Raw genomic sequence first — 20,596 nt, forward strand, 5'->3', positions numbered from 1 at the left:
ATTACCCTAGGCCTGGGCTCCCAAAATACGAGGAGTGGTATTCGAAGCTAAAGGGCGTATGAGATGCTGAAAGAAGCTGTTGTCGGGGGGCCAAGCCTAGTTTTCAAAAGGTACAGCGAAGTTGATGTTACAGGGATAAGGTCTCATCGAATATCAGAACCGCGTCTTCGCAAAAATATCCTTTTTTATGACGCCAACGCCCTCTATCTTTCGACCATGCCCAGAGAAATGCCTTGCGGGAAGGAAAGGTTCGTTCACTACAGCGGCGAGTTCCAAGCGGAGGCGGCTCCTGCACTAACGCACAGGCTCAAAGAAGGAAGCTGGTTTGGATTTGCGAAGTCGACATTGAGATTCCTGAGCGCTTGCGTACAAAGTTTAAGGAGATGTGTCCTTTCTTTTACAACAAAAAGGTACCTGTCAAAGCTGTGCCGAAACATATGCTCGATTACTTGGCTAGAACTGGCAGAAAGCGCGGAGACGGAAAAAACTTGTGGGGGCGCTGTCTGCAGAAGGGTTGTTGGTGTCCGCCCCTCTGCTGCTGTGGTACGTAAACCACGGGGCGGTAGTCACGAAGGTTTACAGAACAATCGACTACCAACCGGCCAAGATCTTTTCCTGGTTCGTGGAGCAGGTGACGGAGGCGCGCCGGACAGGAGACGTGGATAAAAGCAAGGCGCTTCTCACTGAAGTGTTCAAACTGCTGGGAAACAGCGCGTACGGAAAACTCATTGAAGCTTTGGAGCGCCAACAAACGTGATTTACACCAAAGACGAGAAGGTAGTCGACAGAGCCTTGCTCTGATCTTAACGAGATCGGGCAGGCGTATGAGTTGGAAAGCCGGAAGCCTCGGATCACAATCAGACGGCCGTTTCAAGTTGGAATCGCTGTCTATCAGCTGACAAAGCCGCGGATGCTGGAGTTCTATTACGACTTTCTTGACAGGTATTTCGACAGAAAAGATTTTGAGCTGATCCAGATGGACACGGACAGTAACTACATGGCCATCTCTGGAAAGCGGCTCGAGGACATTGTCCGGCCAGAGCTGAAGCCAGAATTCGAGGCGCACAAAAAATGTTGGCTGGCTTGGGACAGGTGGAGCGGCCGCACCCCAGGTCTCTTCAAGCTGGAGTGCGAGGGCAGCCGGATGATTGCGCTCTGCTCGAAGTGTTATTTCGTCGACGAAGCAGAGGACGAAAAAAAGAAGTTTAGCACGAAGGGGGTGTCAAAGAAGCAGAACGACATCACGTGGCAACGTTTTAAGGAAGCGCTGGAAGGCAGCAAGGATATGGCAACCAACAGAGGTTTCAGGATGCGGGACGGGCAGATGGTCACTTACGAGCAGCAGAAGCCGGGGCTGAGCGCTTATTACGACAAGCGGTGGGTGCTCCCCGATGGGATACACACCGAACCAATCGAATTTCACAGTTAGTTCACGTCAGCCGGAGGAAGAGTAGTGTTTGGAGGGACAACCAGCAGTTCTTCACGCACGAAGCCGCGCTTGCGACCGTCGTGCAAATAGTAGAGAACGGGCTGATCAGGTTTAGTGAAAGATCTTTCAATGCTGTAAACTTTCAAAGACCAGATTGGGTCTGTGGCTCTTTTCACACCGCCTTCAAGCTCTCCGGGTTGGTAGAGATAACGAACTTGGACAAGAGAGGGGAGAATTTTTTCGCTTTTTCCGACAGGCCTTGAATAAGATGTCGAGGGCCTTGCATAAACAGCTTTTTCTTTGATGGCAACGGCGGGTTTCTTGCCGATAAGGCTTGTGACCTCGTTTTTCAAAGCCGAAACAACTTCTGGAAGTCTCTTCACCCAGGCAGTGGACCGCTGGCCCTCAGGAAGTCGCATTTCCACGGCGTACTGGTGGCCGAACAAGCGCCCAGCCAGGGTGCGGTTGAAACGTTCAACAATGGCCTGGTCGCGGTGAATGTCAACGCGCCCGCGCCGGATATATGTTTTGTGCTTTTCAATCTCTTGTGTGACAGCGCCCATGAATTCGCGCCCGGGGTCAACCTGCAGCATTTGAGGCCATTTCAGTGACGAGCGCTTGTAAATCTTCTGAAAGGCCAGGGCGACCTCATCAGAATTTTTCGAAGTCAGGGGTTCGGCTTCTTTGTAGCGGCTGGCTACATCGACAACGGTCAGCGCGCATTTGAAAACTTTGCGGCCACGAGGGAGCTTGTCGTGCGGCAGAAAAAGAAGGTCCGCCTGGTGGACCGAGTTGGGTGTGGGAACGTCGAATTTCGGCCGAGGAATTCGCCTCGGTGCGGGGAGGAATGTCTGTCAAAGCGCTTGTTTGATCAGCCACTTTTTTGCGGTTTCTTCAGGTACCTTGGCGGCTTCGGCTAATTTTTTGATCGCGGCGATACCTTTCCAGTAGCCCCCCGGGCCGTAGTATATCTTTGCGAGTTTGGCGTCCATCGCTTTACACTATAAGTAAGGCTTAAAAAAGTTTAAAGGAACCGGAAGGCTGCGTAGCCCAGAGCGAGCGCCCCGGCGCCCACGAACATGAGTTCACCGTTTTTCTGCTGCTCGCTTGGCTGATAGAAATCTGAGAACTTGGGCTCTTTGGGGGGTATCATTCGTTCGTCAGCATGCGCCTGGTTGTAGAGTTTGAAGGCATAGTCGGCGTTGGTGAGGTTCTGCTTGGCCTCCGCCTTTATTTGCGCGTTGGTCGCAATCCAGTCGAGAAGTTGTGTTCGGTCGCGAGTGTATTTGGCGTAAGCCGCTTGGTAAGCCTCGAGAGCTTTGTCATGGCGCTTTTTTTCTTCAAGAGCAGCTTTGTCGCCCCCGCCAAGCGCCCTGGCCAGATAATTTCCGCCGATAAAAGCCGTGGCGTTCAACACAGCCCCGCCAACCATAATCGCGATGCTCGCCATGTTGTTATATATCAGAGTCTTTTTTTTAAATCATTAATTTCAGACTCTGTTTGAGGTTCTTCTTGTCTTCAGCAGGTTTGCAAGTTGGTCGCAACCCAGTCGATAAGTTTTTTTGGTTCGAGCTTGTATTTTTCTTTTGCATTTAGATACGCCTCGACGAATTTGTCGTGGACATTTTTTAAAGACTCTATATTTTTTATACGCATTTTTGACACAACCCTGTCGAAAACTTCTTTTTTGCGGTTGAGAATTACTTCATCGAAAACCTCTAGAAACTCCGCTTCATCGTTGCTCTTTTCTCTCGCGGCTCTCAAAACAGCCTCGTAGACATTATCCCTGATGCTTACAATACTTGCCATGGTTATATATAGCAGAATCTTTTTTCTTAAATCATTGATTTCAGACGCTGGTGGGAAGGATTTTTTGGTCCTCGAGGTACTGTTTGAGCGCAATGCTGCCCGCCATGACGGCGGTGAACTTCACGTAATTTATCGCACTGCTGCTGGGATCAGAAGTAAAATTCTCTTTTACAACCTTTTTTGCGGCCCAGCAGATGCCAGCGGCTAAGCCAGTGATAGTAGCGGCGTCCATGATGGTCTTAACAAGCTTGTTGTAGGACATGGTGCGGTAGATATTAGGAAAATAACAAAAGTTTAAAACAAAATTAATTTATATGTTCTTTTCTTCTCATTTCTTCTTCTTCTATTCTTCTCATTTCTTCTTGTATTCTTCTTTCTTCTTCTTCTTCTTCTTCTTCTTCTTCTTCTATTCTTCTTCTTATTTCTTCTTCTTTTCTTTTCTTCTCCGTCCTTATCAATAAATGCTGCACTCAAAAGATCGCGGACTGTATGAAAAACCTTTACGTTGAAGTCGTACCATACCAACGAGATACCAAAAATTGCGGCTGAAGAGATGAGAATCTGGGGAACGCTAACTTTAAGCATATTGATATACATTCAGCTCGGAAAAGTTTAAATCATTTTTTTAAAACCTTTTGGTTGTGTCGCGCGAGCAGGTTCTGGCTCGACACGCGCGGGCTCAGGGGCGGGCTCAGGCGTTTTTTTGTCGAATACGGCCTTGAGCTCTTCACGTTTGTAATAAATCCCGACCAGTGAAACGACTAAGCTGCCAACAGCAAGCCATTGGGTGGTGCTGAGGCTGCTATTTTTTTTCTCCGCTGCACTTGGGGCTTTCGCCTTCTGTAGTCGGGGCTGGTTCAGGAGCAGCTGTGGAGGCTTTCGCCTTATTTTCCGCGAGATAAGCCTCGGCCGCTTTCTTCTGTTGTTCCCGTGGCAGCCGCGTTCTTTCAGCAACCATTTTTCCAGCGGCCACACGCTTGGGAGTTTTTACTCGCTGCGTTGACGTTGTTGCAGTCGGAGTCGCTTGCTGTGTGACATCGACGGCAGGTGCGCTCTCGGCTTGCTGCGTGACATCGGTCTCTTCGGCTTGTTCGGTAGACATTCTGAAACAAGGCTGTATGCAAAGCAAATATAATAATGCTGAGTGATTACTCTGCGGTCGTTCTGCAATCACTCAGCGGGCGTTGAGGATTGCTATTGAGGAATTTCTTCCAATTTTACTTCGCCCTTTCTCTCCAAATGCGAGTTAAAATCAATATGTTTTGTGGTGATCAGCGCCGCGTTGGCCGCAGCAAGAAGCCGGCCGCACTTCAAAGCAAGGTTGCCGGCCAGATTGGAGAGCTCTTTGTTTAACATGTAGTCGTTTCTGAGTTCTTTTTGATAAGCGTCGGTGTCTGATGTTAACGGCCATTCCGACCGCTTTGGTTACAAGAAAAATGAAGCTGTCGATCAAACTTTCTGTTGTCTTTGAGCCCACGTATGTCTCATACCTTTTGGTCAATTTCTCGACCTCTTTGTCGCTCAGGCGCTTCACCTGCTCGTGGGTTAACTGCACTCCGATGGCCTCCTTGGCTTTTCCTGTAGACACCAGCACGGCCAGCTGCTCACGAAGAGCGGGAATGTCAGGTCCGGGGGCGGTTGGAACTATACCACCTGCTGGACCATTCGGCGGCTCGGGCTTCGTTTGAAGTAGGTTCATAACTTCTGCTAACGCGGCTGCCTCTTCTTCAGCCATTGTTCAAGGATATATTCAACTTTCATTTTTTATTCAAAATAACTTTACGCCGTAGGGGTGGCGAAACGAGAACACAAGATAAGTGAACTTTCGCTCTTTCAGCTTTGAAACCACACCTTTCTACTCATCCTGAGAGAGTTCGCCGGCGTGATCATCGAAGATGGCTTTCGTGGTCTTGGCCGAGGGTGTGTAAAAGAGAACTATCGCCGCCACGTTCTCCCGGAAGGAAGCTGTTATGCCGGTCATCTTCTGGGTCAGCACCCAAACGCTGATGCCCATATGCCGAGCAGAAAAGGCGAGATTCACCAGCTCGCCTGTACGCCCTTTCACATCTTTGGAGGCTGCGCAGTCATCGAGTATTATGAGCGTGTTGGAGCCCTCGAAAAGCCATCTCACTAGCTTCAACCACATTTCCACGTCGTGCTGCTCGCATACTATCACATCCATTCTTGGATCATTTTCACCAATTCTGTGGTAGGTCTTGTTGTGCGCGAATGTCGGGCAGATGAGCACGATCTAGTTGAACTTGAAGCGGAAAGTGCCGTAGATCTGGTCCACCACAAACCTCGATTTGCCAAAATTTGTCGGCCCCACGATGAGAGCGTTGAAGGGTATCTTGCTTGGGTCCATGTTCATATTCAACTCTGCAAAGATTCTAGCTGTCTGTCCATAATGTTAAACTGGGAGTCGCCGATGACGAATACGTGGCAGTTCACGTTGCCTGAGCCTTCGGCTTTCCGCTCGATTTCCAGCTGGACACCGTCTGTACTGTTCACAAGGCGCTTGCCACTTCCGTGCATTTCTTGGTCCGCCATGGAGCGCGTATCTATCAGAAGCCCGAACTTATCCCCGGTATAAAACTTTGTCGCATTCATGTGTTCGGTTTTATTTTTTTCCTTCACAAAAACGCGTTCGGCCTCTTCCCACATGTTCTTGCCTTCGACGCCGTTGTTGTAAATCATTTTGGGCGAGCCGTTGATCGTGACGCTGACTTTCGTCAGATCCGGGAAGACGTATTTTTCTGAATCTCTGGCGCCATCACCATACGGCTCTATGAACAGTAGCAGGATGGCTTTTAGTGACCTTTTTTGGGCGTCGACTTTGATGTTGATCCTCGTGTCGGTGTCTTTTTTGAAGATCACCACTTCAGAACGCATCACGTGGTCATAGGCGAATTCTTTGCCGCTAGAGTAAACGCTGTACGCCTCGTCTGCCAGAGTCTTGCTGAGGATCATTTCGTACTCGAGCTGGATGCTGGTCAGCTTGTATTTCAGCTGGGTTGTATCAAAGCCTTTGACCACATGTTCAGGTTCAGCAAGGGTTACTTCGAATACGAGGTCGTTGTAAAGGGCCTGCGGGTAGAAAACGCCGTGGTCAGTTACGATCTGATGGTCTAGCCTGATCCGGTACTTGCTTCCGTATACCTCTTTCAGCTTGTTTTCAGCGTCGACGCCCGAGGTTTTCTTGTCTCCCGTACCTGAGCGGATCTTGCATAGATCCTCGCTCTGAATCCCTTCGAGAATCATGCCGTCTCGCTTTTCCTGCGAAAGAAAAAGGTCATCAAAGATTTTGTAGATGCCGTAGCCAACCGTGTCTTGCAGGGTAGTGCCTCCAAACTTCACGAGCAGCCTGTCAACGAGCGCCCGCGTGACGTTCTGGACAAGGAAGTTGTTGGCGTGCCCTCCAGAAATGTCGATTGCAAAGACAAGCGCTAGCGAGCCCGGCACCAGAACCTGGTTCACGTTCAGCTTGGGCACTGAAACATACAGCGTATCGCCGGGTTTGGCTTCAGTGCGGGAAAAGGTGATTCGCTTGACCGCGCGCTCGGCCTGCATGGCGCGTAATGCTTTTATTGTGTACGTTGGGCGAAGGTGCTCTGGCACTGACATGGTATAATACACCGGCGATTAATTTTCTAATTTAAAAATAACATAATTGGAATATATTGCTATGGCGGAAGGCCGCGGCGAATTTGGCCACGAAGACCCGGACCTTGACAATCAGCTTGACCACGATGATGATGATGAAAAAAAAGAGGTTGACAGAACCCATCCTTTTCAACCAGGTGCGGCATCCACTCCCTACCAACCTGCCCCCCCCCCTACCACGGGGGTGAACAAACGGAAATGCGTACTATGCAGCACGAGCAGTCCGGCCTGCCTGACACTTCTTATCAGGAAGAAACCCCTTTGCTCGGAACTTTCATACATACCGATGACAAACCGACCATGCTTAAAAAAGCAAAAGACTTTATCAGAAGAAGGTTCCCGAATGTAAAATTCGGTAAAATAGACCCAATTGGTTTCAGCAAAAAAGCAGGTAAAGATAATGAGATTGTTACATTTGGGCCAAGGGGAGGTGAGTCCAAAATTTTCCTGAGTGGCGGTAAGGGTTTACAAAAATCTTTCACACACAAATTCTCATCAGCTCTGGGCTCAAGATCTGAAGACATCATTGCTGAAGACCGCGACACCATCAGAGAACAACGCCAAAGACTGATAGAGGCAGAGATCCTACTACAACAGGCTGAAACACTCTCTTCGCAAAGAGAAGAAGAAAAGAAAAAGGTGGAAGTTCTGAGACGTTAAATCGAACAAACTAATGTTCAGATTGATGACATTCAGGATAAACAAGGCTCGAATCTTGAAAGTGAAGTAGAGCTGCGTAGGCTGAAACAACTGAAAAAGAACTATCAAACCGATCTTGAAAACAAGAAAAAAGAATTGGACTCGCTTAGAAAACAAGCAAGAAACAGAGAAAAAGAAAAAGCCAAGGTTGACAGACTCAGGGCCGGCCTCGCAGCAAAAGAAAGTGAAACAAACGCCATGGAAGAAAGGCTCAACCAAACAAAACCGTTGGACGACCTGAAAGAGCAGGAAAGCGAGCTGCAGCGCCAAAACGAGGAAGATCAGGCGATCATCCAAGATGAGAATGCCTCGCCCTCCGACATAGAAGCCGCAGAAGGCAGAGTGGCAGAAAGAAACGAGGAGCTCGCGCGTTTGCAAACTCAGATTGCGGAAAGGGAAAGGACGCGGCCTCTCTTGGAAAGGATCAAAGAGATCTTCCAAAAAAATGGTGTGACATTGACCGCTATTCTTCTCGCCGCAGGGACTACAATCGGAGCTGTCATCGGGGCCCTCACCAGAGGTTTGAAAGCCACCGGTAAGGATTTGGGGAAAGACCTAAAAGATATTGGCGCGAAACTTGCTTCTATTCTGCCCGCGCTGATTGGCTCGATTGTGAGCTTCCTGTTCAAAGCCGCCGGCCAATTCGTCGAGTTTCTGGCAGAGCACACCTGGCTGCTTATTCTCGCCGCGGTGGCGTTTTTGTTCGAAAAATATATTAAGAAGTAGCCGTAGCTTACCGCCAAGCCATGAACAGCAAAGCCGATAATCCTACTAAACCGACAATTACCGCTGTTTTGTTTATTTCGTGTTGCGGTGTTTTATCTGGAGCCATGGGCTCTATTTTTTGCGCCGTTGGCTGTGCTTGCTGAGTTTGTGTCGAAGCTGGTTTCCTTGATTCGGCTGTTGCGGCTTTGTGTATCGGGTTGGAAGGATGGCTGTTGGGAGGGTTAATTTTTGACGGGCCGCCTGCCATGAGTTTAAGCGCAGCTTTTTTTGTCTCCGGATTTACCTCGTTGTTGACCCCCAGTTTCATCCCGGAGACCGCCTGTTTCAGCTTGTTGTTGTAACCGATTGTGCTTTCGGTGTTGATTATCATTTGCGCGGGCATAAGCCAGGCCGTGGGGGCTACAGCAAGATTGAGCCTGACCTTCGCTTGATCCACCGCGAGCTGGTACCTTTGCACGCTCTTGGCCAGGTCGGGCTGTCTGATCGCGTCTTCCATCAGCACCAGGAACTCGCTCTGGGCTTCTCTCGCCCGGCCACCAGAGCCGAGAATGCTACTTCTCACGTTGACTTGCGCGCCCAGGATGCAGTAAGCGAAAGCCTCGATTGACTGGTTGATTCTTGACAAGCCCACCTGCGTCAAACCAGATGCTGTGTTTGGCGCGAACCAGTCCGCTTGGGTATAAGAAGCGGCACCCGGCTCGATGTAATAAATCAAGTCTCCTTTAATGGCTTTCCCTCCTTCATCACTGAATTTGTTCCATCCCGGGTAAAGGTAGTCGGTTTTCGACGCGCCTGACGCGTAAACGTAAACGCTTCCAAACCCGTGGTTTGCCCCGTGTGTGAAGCGAAAATCGCTTGAGGGGTCTATCCCGAACTTGCTGCATAGCCTTTTGTACGAAGCAACGTCATAATGATTATTAAGAGGCCCTGCGCCTAAGAAACGACCGATGATTTCCGGCTAAAAAATAAAATCGGCCGATTTTTATCTCTCAAGTAGAGGTTACCGAATACTATTTAAAAATGAATTTCTTTTGTTTCAGTTTCGCTTTAAACCAAAAATATCGAGCCGCAAAGTTTTTCCGTCTGAAAGCAGCAAAATCAGGCCGAAAATAAGCCCCCGCAAAAAACTGTTTAGAAATTACTACCGCAACGCAAAATAATGAGAAAACTACACAGTGTTGAAGAAAAAGGCCTTTTAATGCAATATCATTCGATAAACATCAAAAAACTGCCGAAGCGATTAACAAATAAAGTTTCAAATATTGCATACTAAATTAGATGGAGCGTTGGAGCTGATTTTAAAATAATTATTTCTCAAAAGTTCAACGCTTTTGAAAGCAATCACAGTGATGAATGAGACATTGGAGGGATACAAATCACGTTTCTGGAAAAACATTTTTCGGCCAAAGTATATTGACCTTGTACAAAGCGTTCAAAGTTACCGTGTTCACTGTTATCCTGCTACTTCGGCGAAACGCTTCTCTTTTGCCAATACGGCCGTGGATAGCGTGGTAAACGCCACTTTAAACCTTGCTAGGCATTCAGAGACTATCCTGAGTAGAAGGATGTAGAATTGAAAGAGAAAGGAAGATGAAAAATACGCAGAAGAAGAAAATAACTCGAAATTACCATCTGCTAACGAAAGTTGAATCTTGAAAATGTCGTCGCCTAACAGCGGCCAGTGACGTCATTGGTCACGTAAAGGTCGCAAGAGCGTGGGAAAACGAGTCTGCAATGTCCTTCGGGCGGTCAGCGGCTAGAGATCCAGTCGTGACCCCATAACTCAGATCACGCTGCGACCAAAACGGTGTGGCGGTTGGGGAAGTTTTTCTTTTTGAGTGACCATCATTTGTGAAAAATAACATAACATTGTTCCACTAAACGTTTTCTGGCCGGGAAAAATTGTTTTCCTATTTGTGCATTCGTTTGGATTCCACCGCTATTGATACAAATAACGTCAATGGCCGCTGTCACGCGACGACATTTTCCAGATTCAACTTTCGTTAGCAGATGGTAATTTCGAGTTATTTTCTTTTTCTGTGTATTTTTCATCTTCCTTACTCTCTTAATTCTACTTCCTTCTACTTAGGACGGTCTTTGAATGCCTAGCAAGGTTTAAAGTGGCGTTTAACACGCTATCCACGGCCGTATTGGCAAAAGAGAAGTGTTTCGCCGAAGTAGCAGGATAACGGTAAAAACGGTAACTTTGAACGCTTTGTACAAGGTCAATATACTTTGGCCGAAAAATGTTTTTCCAGAAACGTGATTTGTATCCCTCCAATGTCTCATTCATCACTGTGATTGCTTTCAAAAGCGTTGAACTTTTGAGAAATAATTATTTTAAAATCAGCTCCAACGCTCCATCTAATTTAGTATGCAATATTTGAAACTTTATTTGTTAATCGCTTCGGCAGTTTTTTGATGTTTATCGAATGATATTGCATTAAAAGGCCTTTTTCTTCAACACTGTGTAGTTTTCTCATTATTTTGCGTTGCGGTAGTAATTTCTAAACAGTTTTTTGCGGGGGCTTATTTTCGGCCTGATTTTGCTGCTTTCAGACGGAAAAACTTTGCGGCTCGATATTTTTGGTTTAAAGCGAAACTGAAACAAAAGAAATTCATTTTTAAATAGTATTCGGTAACCTCTACTTGAGAGATAAAAATCGGCCGATTTTATTTTTTAGCCGGAAATCATCGGTCGTTTCTTAGGCGCAGGGCCTCTTAAATTGGTTGAAAGGCGGGTCTCCGGACAAACCGCTCATGCTCTGAATTCCTCCCAGCTGGTACAAAATGGGCCTGACCGTGAAATACACGTGGAAGATATAAAAAGCTCTTATCTGCGGGGGGAGATTTATCCCGTTGTCAAAGATTTCGCGTGAAATTCCACACCCTTGTGTCGCGCAGAAAACAGCGAAGTTGAGCTGTTGCGGCCAATATTTCATGTCAGGCCCTCCTAACCAGTGTTTTGATTCGGCTGCAGAGGTGTGCCTGAGTTTGGTTTTTTGGAATATTTCTCGGAATTTTGTTGTGAAATATTGGTCAGGCGTGACGTAGATTTTGATTTCGGCGTTGAATATTTTCTTCAAGCTTGGCGCTTTGCCGTCGAAAGGTTCCGCGGGTATGGGCAAGGAAACTTTTGAATCAAGTGGCGACAATTGGTAAGGAAAACCACCGCTGTCTCCCAGACCTAGCGCTTGTTTCATTTCCGCACTCCCTTACCGCCTGTCTGAGCCGAAGACGCTTTGTAACGAGCCTTCGCTTTCTTTGAAAAACACTTCTGCGATTGCTTTATTTTTCTCGTCGATGCTTTCTTGTGAAACGAACCGGCTTTTGTCCGCTTCTGGAAAGTGGTTTAAAAAATTTGTTCACGCTTTTTTTCTTCGCGGCATCCGCTTTTTTCACAAACTCAGGATCTTTCCACAAATTCACCATCTTATTTGGACACAATTTTGTTTGTTAAATATAAAATGGTTGTTATCACTATTGTCGCACAAGAGAATGGAGAGACTATCTATTTTGAAGCGCCGATACCGAAAGTACATTTCATGAAACTCATATCTTGTAGTTTATTCAACAGCTGGGACACTTTGAAAAAAGAAGGTTCCGCCACCTTGGGAGATAAAGACAAAGATAAAGCTTTGTCAGTTAGTGAATTACTCCCAGGGCATTATAGTTTAGAAAGAATTGCAAAAGAAATAGACGGTCTGTTCGGCAAATATAACTATAAGTTGGAAACAGCAATAAATCAACCTATTGGCCAGCTTGTAATCAGAAATTCGGGCGGGAAACCGATTGAACTTGATCGCGATTTAGCCAGTTTGCTTGGTATTGGGCGAAAGTTGAATATTATAACCCGCGTAAAACGGCTTACATCTCCAACGACATATTTTATTCATTGTGATTTGATCGACAAAGAGAGGAATCTGTTCAATGACAAAAGGTCAGATGTCTTAGCCATGTTTGATGTGAAAGGGAAGCCTTTTGAAAATGTAAGCTACCAGGGTTCTCCGCAACAGGTTTTGTCCAATACACCCAACTAGAGTCGATTCGTGTTTTAACTTGACGATTCGACCAACCGGATGTCGATTCGAGGACCCTCTTTGATGGAATCGACACGAGTCGTCTCTCTTGCTGTCGATTCGTCATACCAGAAGTCGATTTGCGCGAGACTTAAAAAATATAGCGCATCTGGGCTTTGAGGGTGGGTTGAAAATGTTGTCGATTCGACACAATTCCACCGAATCGACACAAATCGTATCCCTTGCTGTCGATTCGTCATACCGGAAGTCGATTTGCGCGAGACTTAAAAAGTATAGCGCATCTGGGCTTTCAGGGTGGGTTGAAAATGTTGTCGATTCGACACAATTCGACCGAATCGACACAAATCGTATCCCTTGCTGTCGATTCGTCATACCGGAAGTCGATTTGCGCGAGACTTAGTAAATATAGCGATCTGGGCTTTGAGGGTGGGTTGAAGATGTTGTCGATTCGACACAACTCGATCGAATCGAAACGAATCGTATCCCTTGCTGTCGATTTGCGCGAGACTTAAAAAGTATAGCGCATCTGGGCTTTGAGGGTGGGTTGAAAATGTTGTCGATTCGATCGAATCGTGACGAATCGTGTCCCTTGCTGTCGATTCGTCATCCCGAAAATCGATTTGCGCGAGACTTAGTAAATATAACGCATCTGGGCTTTGAGGGTGGGTTGAAAATGTTGTCGATTCGACACGACTCGACCCAATCGAAACGAATCGTGTCCCTTGCTGTCGATTCGTCATACCGGAAATCGATTTGCGCGAGACTTAAAAAGTATAGCGCATCTGGGCTTTGAGGATGGGTTGAAAATGTTGTCGATTCGACACGATTCGATCCAATCGTGACGAATCGTGTCCCTTGCTGTCGATTCGTCATCCCGAAAATCGATTTGCGCGAGAGTTAGTAAATATAGCGCATCTGGGCTTTGAGGGTGGGTTGAAAATGTTGTCGATTCGACACGACTCGATCGAATCGACACGAATCGTGTCCCTTGCTGTCGATTCGTCATACCGGAAGTCGATTTGCGCGAGACTTAAAAAGTATAGCGCATCTGGGCTTTGAGGGTGGGTTGAAAATGTTGTCGATTCGACACGACTCCATCGAATCGACACGAATCGTATCCCTTGCTGTCGATTCGTCATACCGGAAGTCGATTTGCGCGAGACTTAAGAAGTATAGCGCATCTGGGCTTTCAGGGTGGGTTGAAAATGTTATCGATTCGACACTATTCGACCGAATCGACACAAATCGTATCCCTTGCTGTCGATCCGTCATCCCTGAAGTCGATTTGCGTGAGATTTAGTAAATATAGCGCATCTGGGCTTTGAAGGGTGGGTTGAAAATGTTGTCGATTCGACACGATTCGATCCAATCGTGACGAATCGTGTCCCTTGCTGTCGATTCGTCATACCGAAAATCGATTTGCGCGAGAGTTAGTGAATATAGCGCATCTGGGCTTTGAGGGTGGGTTGAAAATGTTGTCGATTCGACACGACTCGATCGAATCGAATCGAATCGTGTCCCTTGCTGTCGATTCGTCATACCGGAAGTCGATTTGCGCGAGACTTAAAAAGTATAGCGCATCTGGACTTTGAGGGTGGGTTCAAAATGTTGTCGATTCGACACGATTCAACCGAGTCGACACGAATCGTATCCCTTGCTGTCGATTCGTCATACCGGAAGTCGATTTGCGCGAGACTTAGTTAATATAGCGCATCTGGGCTTTGAGGGTGGGTTGAAAATGTTGTCGCTTCGACACGATTCGATCGAATCGACACGAATCGTATCCCTTGCTGTCGATTCGTCATACTGGAAGTCGATTTGCGCGAGACTTAAAAAGTATAGCGCATCTGGGCTTTGAGGGTGGGTTCAAAATGTTGTCGATTCGACACGATTCGACCAAATCGACACGAATCGTATCCCTTGCTGTCGATTCGTCATACCGGAAGTCGATTTGCGCGAGACTTAGTAAATATAGCGCATCTGGGCTTTGAGGGTGGGTTCAAAATGTTGTCGATTCGACTCGATTCGATCGAATCGTAACGAATCGTGTCCCTCGCTGTCTATTCGTCATACCGGAAGTCGATTTGCCCGAGACTTAGAAAATATAGCGATCTGGGCTTTGAGGGTGGGTTGAAAATGTTTTCGATTCGACTCGATTCGATCGAATCGTGACGCCTTTCCTTCGAAGAACTCTCTTTAATTGCCTGAGACTTAAACTTGTACCATGAACTAACTGTAAAAACGATATAATTTCAACATAGTTCAAACCAAGATCAAAATACTGTTGTACTAACGAGTCTCTCCCATGGTAAGCCACTCCAAGAGCGGGAGGATAAGATGGCAATACCGCATTAACGGCTTCAAAACTGGAACAAAACAACACCAAAGAAAGTACAAAAGCGGCTAGCTTGCGATCTTTAAAATTGCAGCCACAAACGCTGCTAACAGATCCAGATAAAGGAGTAAACGCCTGCATCATACGTGTAAACCCTTAACGTTGGCCATGTGCCAACGAGTTATACAATATATGATTTGCCGAGTTCTCATGTTCACGTGTTATAATTCGTGATCTCGTGTTACTAAGTCGAGATCTCGCGTTATTAACACGAGATCTCACATTTTAAGTCAAGATCTGGCGTTATTAACACGAGATCTCACATTATAAGTCGAGATCTCGTGTTACTAAGTCGAGATCTCGCGTTATAAGTCGAGATCTCGCGTTGCTAAGTCGAGATCTCGTGTTGTAAGTCGAGATCTCGCGTTACTAAGTCGAGATCTCGTGTTATGAGTCGAGATCTCGCGTTTCTAAGTCGAGATCTCGTGTTGTAAGTCGAGATCTCGTGTTACAAGTCGACATCTCGCGTTACTTAGTCGAGATCTCGTGTTACTGAGACCCAAATGAAATCGACAGTAATATTTTGGTTCGAAAAAAAGATACTCAAATCCAGATGGCCCTTACGGGCCACCGTAGTTTGATGATCCGGACAGTGTTCTAGTAAAGTGCACAAACCAGCGTCAATATTCCGCGGAAAACGCCATAACGGCCGTCTTTTTGTAAACATATATTACGAGCTTTAACTATAATGTAGAAATAAGAAACAGGTTATGAGAAAGGATTGTGAAGTAATAATAAATTAACCAATCGATCCAGTTATAAAAAAGCTTGGGCTCTGTTACCAATCGTTGTTGGGGAACAAAGCCAAAGCTTTTCTAGTGAAGAAAGCACACATCGAATTGAAAAATAACATTTCAATATCACTGGATTAACATTAGGTAATTAACTTAGGTAATTTCTTTATACGCGAACAACGTGAAATTAACGTGCGCCCGACTCCCAACCTCGTCCCCAGGGTCTCTCATCTTACCGCCCCCTGGAGCGAGCGAAGAGAGTCGATCCGCACCACCGGAAGTCGATACCCGTGAAATAATGATAAATAAACGTTTGTCGTTCTAAAAACGTGGCGACAAACTTCGGTCGATTCGGTGAAGCACTTAACGAAGCGACTCGATTGGTCGGGAATGTTTCCTGCAAAGTGGAATCGTTTCCCTGAAGTCTACTCGCAGTAGGCAGCAACTGGGGTGTGAATTTTTTGACGATTCGAGTCGATTCGCCCAATTCGTCGCGAATCGTCTTTTGCAAAGTGTCGACTTGATCTCGACTTACAACACGAGATCTCGACTTAGAAACTCGAGATCTCGACTTATAACACGAGACCTCGACTTACAACACGAGATCTCGACTTAGAAACGCGAGATCTCGACTTACAACACGAGATCGCGACTTGGTAACGCGAGATCTCGACTTACAACACGAGATCTCGACTTAGCAACGCGAGATCTCGACTTATAACGCGAGATCTCGACTTAGTAACACGAGATCTCGACTTATAATGTGAGATCTCGTGTTAATAACGCCAGATCTTGACTTAAAATGTGAGATCTCGTGTTAATAACGCCAGATCTCGACTTAGTAACACGAGATCTCGAATTATAACACGTGAACATGAGAACTCGGCAAATCATATATTGTATAACTCGTTAGCATATGGCCAACGTTAACGGTTTACACGTATGATGCAGTCGTTTACTCCTTTACCTGGATCTGTTAGCAGCGTTTGTGGCTGCAATTTTAAAGATCGCAAGCTAGCCGCTTTTGTACTTTCTTTGGTGTTGTTTTGTTCCAGTTTTGAAGCCGTTAATGCGGTATTGCCATCTTATCTTCCCGCTCTTGGAGTGGTTCACCATGGGAGAGACTCGTTAGTACAACAGTATTTTGATCTTGGTTTGAACTATGTTGAAATTATATCGTTTTTACAGTTAGTTCATGGTACAAGTTTAAGTCTCAGGCAATTAAAGAGAGTTCTTCGAAGGAAAGGCGTCACGATTCGATCGAATCGAGTCGAATCGAAAACATTTTCAACCCACCCTCAAAGCCCAGATCGCTATATTTTCTAAGTCTCGGGCAAATCGACTTCCGGTATGACGAATCGACAGCAAGGGATACGATTCGTTACGATTCGATCGAATCGTGTCGAATCGACAACATTTTGAACCCACCCTCAAAGCCCAGATGCGCTATATTTACTAAGTCTCGCGCAAATCGACTTCCGGTATGACGAATCGACAGCAAGGGATACGATTCGTGTCGATTTGGTCGAATCGTGTCGAATCGACAACATTTTGAACCCACCCTGAAAGCCCAGATGCGCTATACTTTTTAAGTCTCGCGCAAATCGACTTCCGGTATGACGAATCGACAGCAAGGGATACGATTCGTGTCGATTTGGTCGAATCGTGTCGAATCGACAACATTTTGAACCCACCCTCAAAGCCCAGATGCGCTATACTTTTTAAGTCTCGCGCAAATCGACTTCCGGTATGACGAATCGACAGCAAGGGACACGATTCGTGTCGATTCGATCGAGTCATGTCGAATCGACAACATTTTTAACCCACCCTCAAAGCCCAGATGCGCTATATTTACTAAGTCTCGCGCAAATCGACTTCCGGTATGACGAATCGACAGCAAGGGACACGATTCCACTTTGCAGGAAACATTCCCGACCAATCGAGTCGCTTCGTTAAGTGCTTCACCGAATCGACCGAAGTTTGTCGCCACGTTTTTAGAACGACAAACGTTCATTTATCATTATTTCACAGGTATCGACTTCCGGTGGTGCGGAACGACTCCCAACCTCGTTCCCAGGGTCTCTCATCTTACCGCCCCCTGGAGCGAGCGAAGGGGGCGGTAAGATGAGAGACCCTGGGAACGAGGTTGATCGACTCCGTTCGAATCGAGTCGAATCGTTAAGTACCTCACACGAATCGACTCAAGTTTGTCGTCACGTTTCAAGAACGAGTAACGCTCATATTATTTCACGGGTCTTGACTTCCGGTGGTGCGGATCGACTCCGTGCGAATCGAGTCGAATCGTTAAGTACCTCACACGAATCGACTCAAGTTTGTAGTCACGTTTTAAGAACGAGAAACGTTTATGTATCATTATTTCACGGGTCTTAACTTCCGGTGATGCGGATCGACTCCGTGCGAATCGAGTCGAATCGTCAAGTGCCTCAGACGAATCGACTCTAGTTGGGTGTATTGGACATGAATGTGACTGCTCTACAAACACTTTCATAAAAAGCATCACTATTAGCAAAGATGAAAACGGCAAACTCTTTGATTTCAAGGGCTTCCCGCTACTTTGTGAATTAGAGTTAAATTAAATTTCTTTATATACAATGTCTTCAGTAAATCTGTTACATCCTAGCGCACCGGCTGCCGAGCCTCTCTATCCAGTACTGGCGGTACTGAAAATTTCCGCTCGCAAAAGATCAACGAGATTTCCAACACTTTGGACCACGAGGTCGGCCACTATCGCCTCGTTGCTAAAAAATACAAACGCGCGAGAAAGTTCGTTAATTCGAGTGCCGCCGGCTCCACTGTTCTCTCGGCTGCGTTTTCCAGCGCTAGTTTTGGCTCCGCTATGTCTTTGGTTGGCCTGCCGGCAACAGTTCCTCTTGGCGGCGCTGGGGGGTGCTTTGCTCTTGTTTCTTCGGGGCTGATAATCGCCAGCAAAAAACTTGATTCGAAAATAAAAAAGCATCAAGAGATTACCACGCTCGCCGTTGCCAAGCGGGATACAATCAACAGATTGCTCTCCAAAGCTTTGAATAACAACGAAGTGTCTTCCCACGAGTTTGACACCATCCTTTCCGAGTTTCAGCGGTATAACTCACTGAAGGAACAAGTCCGAGCAAAGATGCTTCGCCAACCGTCAAAGAGAAAGCTTACCGATGTCGATGTTAAGAAACTGGAGAAAGACATCCGCGGCAGACTTGAAGCTGAACTGATAAAAAAAATAACAGACCCCGCCGCTTCGAACTGACTTTTAGAAACAGCCGGTTTTATTTGCATATTATAAAAACATGCTCGTCTGTTTCCACTTGATCGCGTTTCTCGCCCATGAATATTTCACACCTAAGTTGCAAAAAGATGCTCGCGATATTTCGCGCGAGATCGTTGCTGCTATGCTTGATGCCGATTAGGCTTTCTCTAGGAAAAGGCCACCTTTTTTTTCGCTAACGCTCCCTGCCAAAAAGGAACCACTCATGCCAATCATAACCATCCCAGGAGCATACTTTCAAAAAATTCTTGTACACAGGGATGGCTTCTATGATAGGTATTAACTCCATCGGCGAGCTTAGAGATGCTTTATGAAGAGCCTCCTCCCTTTCGAAACAGGGGAAACAACACCCCTCGAAATAGCAGTCCGGATATTCAATGCAAATTATCATCGGTACAATTTGCTGCATGTATTGGCAGAAAGGCAGTTTTGAAATATGCTCGTGCACCTTGTCCCAACCCATAGCCGCTCGCTGGCAAAGCTTTATGGTGACATAATCTTTGTAAATTTTCTCGCGGAGCTCTGGAGGGTGGTTTTGAATGGCCTCGGAAAGTTCGCAGCTTTCTTTCCGGCTATGCATCAACCACGCACACTTGTTTGTTGCTCGAATCATCGCTTATGTTCGAACGGTATAACAGCGGGGTCTTTTGTTTCTAATTGGAATCCCTCCCCTTCCCCCCTTCCCTGTAGTAGTATAGGGGGAGTCAGACAAATACTGTTTCGCAGAGGGACCCAGCATTTCCCGGTTTTACAACCCCAACTTCAACCGAAGCGAGCTTGCGAGCTTCGGTTTTGAACCTGGGAGTTGTAAAACCGGGAAATTCTTCTCCCTCTGCGAAACGGTATTTGTCTGACTCCCCCTATACTACTCACCCACGATCACTTTTGTTTCTCTCGTGTTTACGCCCAGTATGATTAAACTTGTGCATTCAAACTGTGACGTCTGTAGCGCTTACTAGACCTACAAGGTTAAAGGCGGAAAATGAGCCGCTGATTAAGGAATCGACGGACAGCTTAAGAAATACCCTTTTTGATGAAATGATTTCCCTTGGGTAGGTTTCATTTTCTTCATCGCTTCCGCCAGATTCCGACGAAGAATCTTGTTCGCAACCTGCACTGACGTTGACTTTGATTTTTAAGCTATTTGTTCCAAGGATATTCGAACGCTCTGGATCTTCAGCAGATGCCGAGATTGTCGAAGGCGTTTGGCCAAACCAAGAGCCTTGTCGCTTTTGGCAAGGTTTTTTTTTCTTTCCTTGACAATATGGAGCTTTTTCTTTCTTCTTTGGGCCGGTTTTTTTCGTTTTCTTTACCCAAGGACTTTTTTCTGCCTTTGATTTTTCCAAAGGAGTTAGCGTACAAAGAGCTTCCTCGTGGGAATTTTGTCAAGTGCGTGACGTAAATAAAAATATGCAAATTACATGAAATACGAGCGATGAGCGTTTGCCGCGAAAATTTTTCCAGGTGTCTCGCCCGTTGACAAGATTATGACACCTTCCTAGTTTATTAACTTTATTTGAAAATACATTTTTTCTAAATAACTCGGCCGCTTTTTGAGATTTTTAATGTTTTTCTTTTGGAAACACTAAATAAAACGACGAACTTAAATTTTGTCAAATAAAAGAAAAAACGAATGTTTTGGCCTCTGAAGGTGGGAAGTAACCTTAACGTATGGCTGGATTTCGTTTAAGAATTGTCCTTACCAACGTTTTTATTGGTTCATCATCTGATTCATTTGTTTGCATCCCTCTGGTGTGCCTGGTCTTTGCCTAAGTACGTTAAGCCAGGAATATCTATTTAGTCCGCATGGCCAGTAATCCAAAC

The 20,596-nt window shown here is 46.2% G+C and overlaps 1 protein-coding gene and 1 pseudogene across 2 annotated transcripts in view; one reads left to right on the forward strand and one right to left on the reverse strand.

Annotated features, from left to right (window-relative positions):
• LOC145467435 (uncharacterized) overlaps nt 1–20,596 on the forward strand; it is a 267,594-nt pseudogene that overhangs the window by 33,252 nt on the left and 213,746 nt on the right. The window lies entirely within an intron of this gene.
• On the reverse strand, nt 5,608–7,150 carry LOC145467786 (uncharacterized). Its single transcript, XM_081451375.1, has one exon. The coding sequence runs from the start codon at nt 6,860–6,862 to the stop codon at nt 5,612–5,614; it is 1,251 nt and encodes a 416-aa protein (XP_081307501.1). The 5' UTR covers nt 6,863–7,150; the 3' UTR covers nt 5,608–5,611.

This window comes from Orbicella franksi, chromosome 14 (genome assembly GCF_964199315.1).
Source record: "Orbicella franksi chromosome 14, jaOrbFran1.1, whole genome shotgun sequence".
Classification (NCBI taxonomy): domain Eukaryota; kingdom Metazoa; phylum Cnidaria; class Anthozoa; order Scleractinia; family Merulinidae; genus Orbicella; species Orbicella franksi.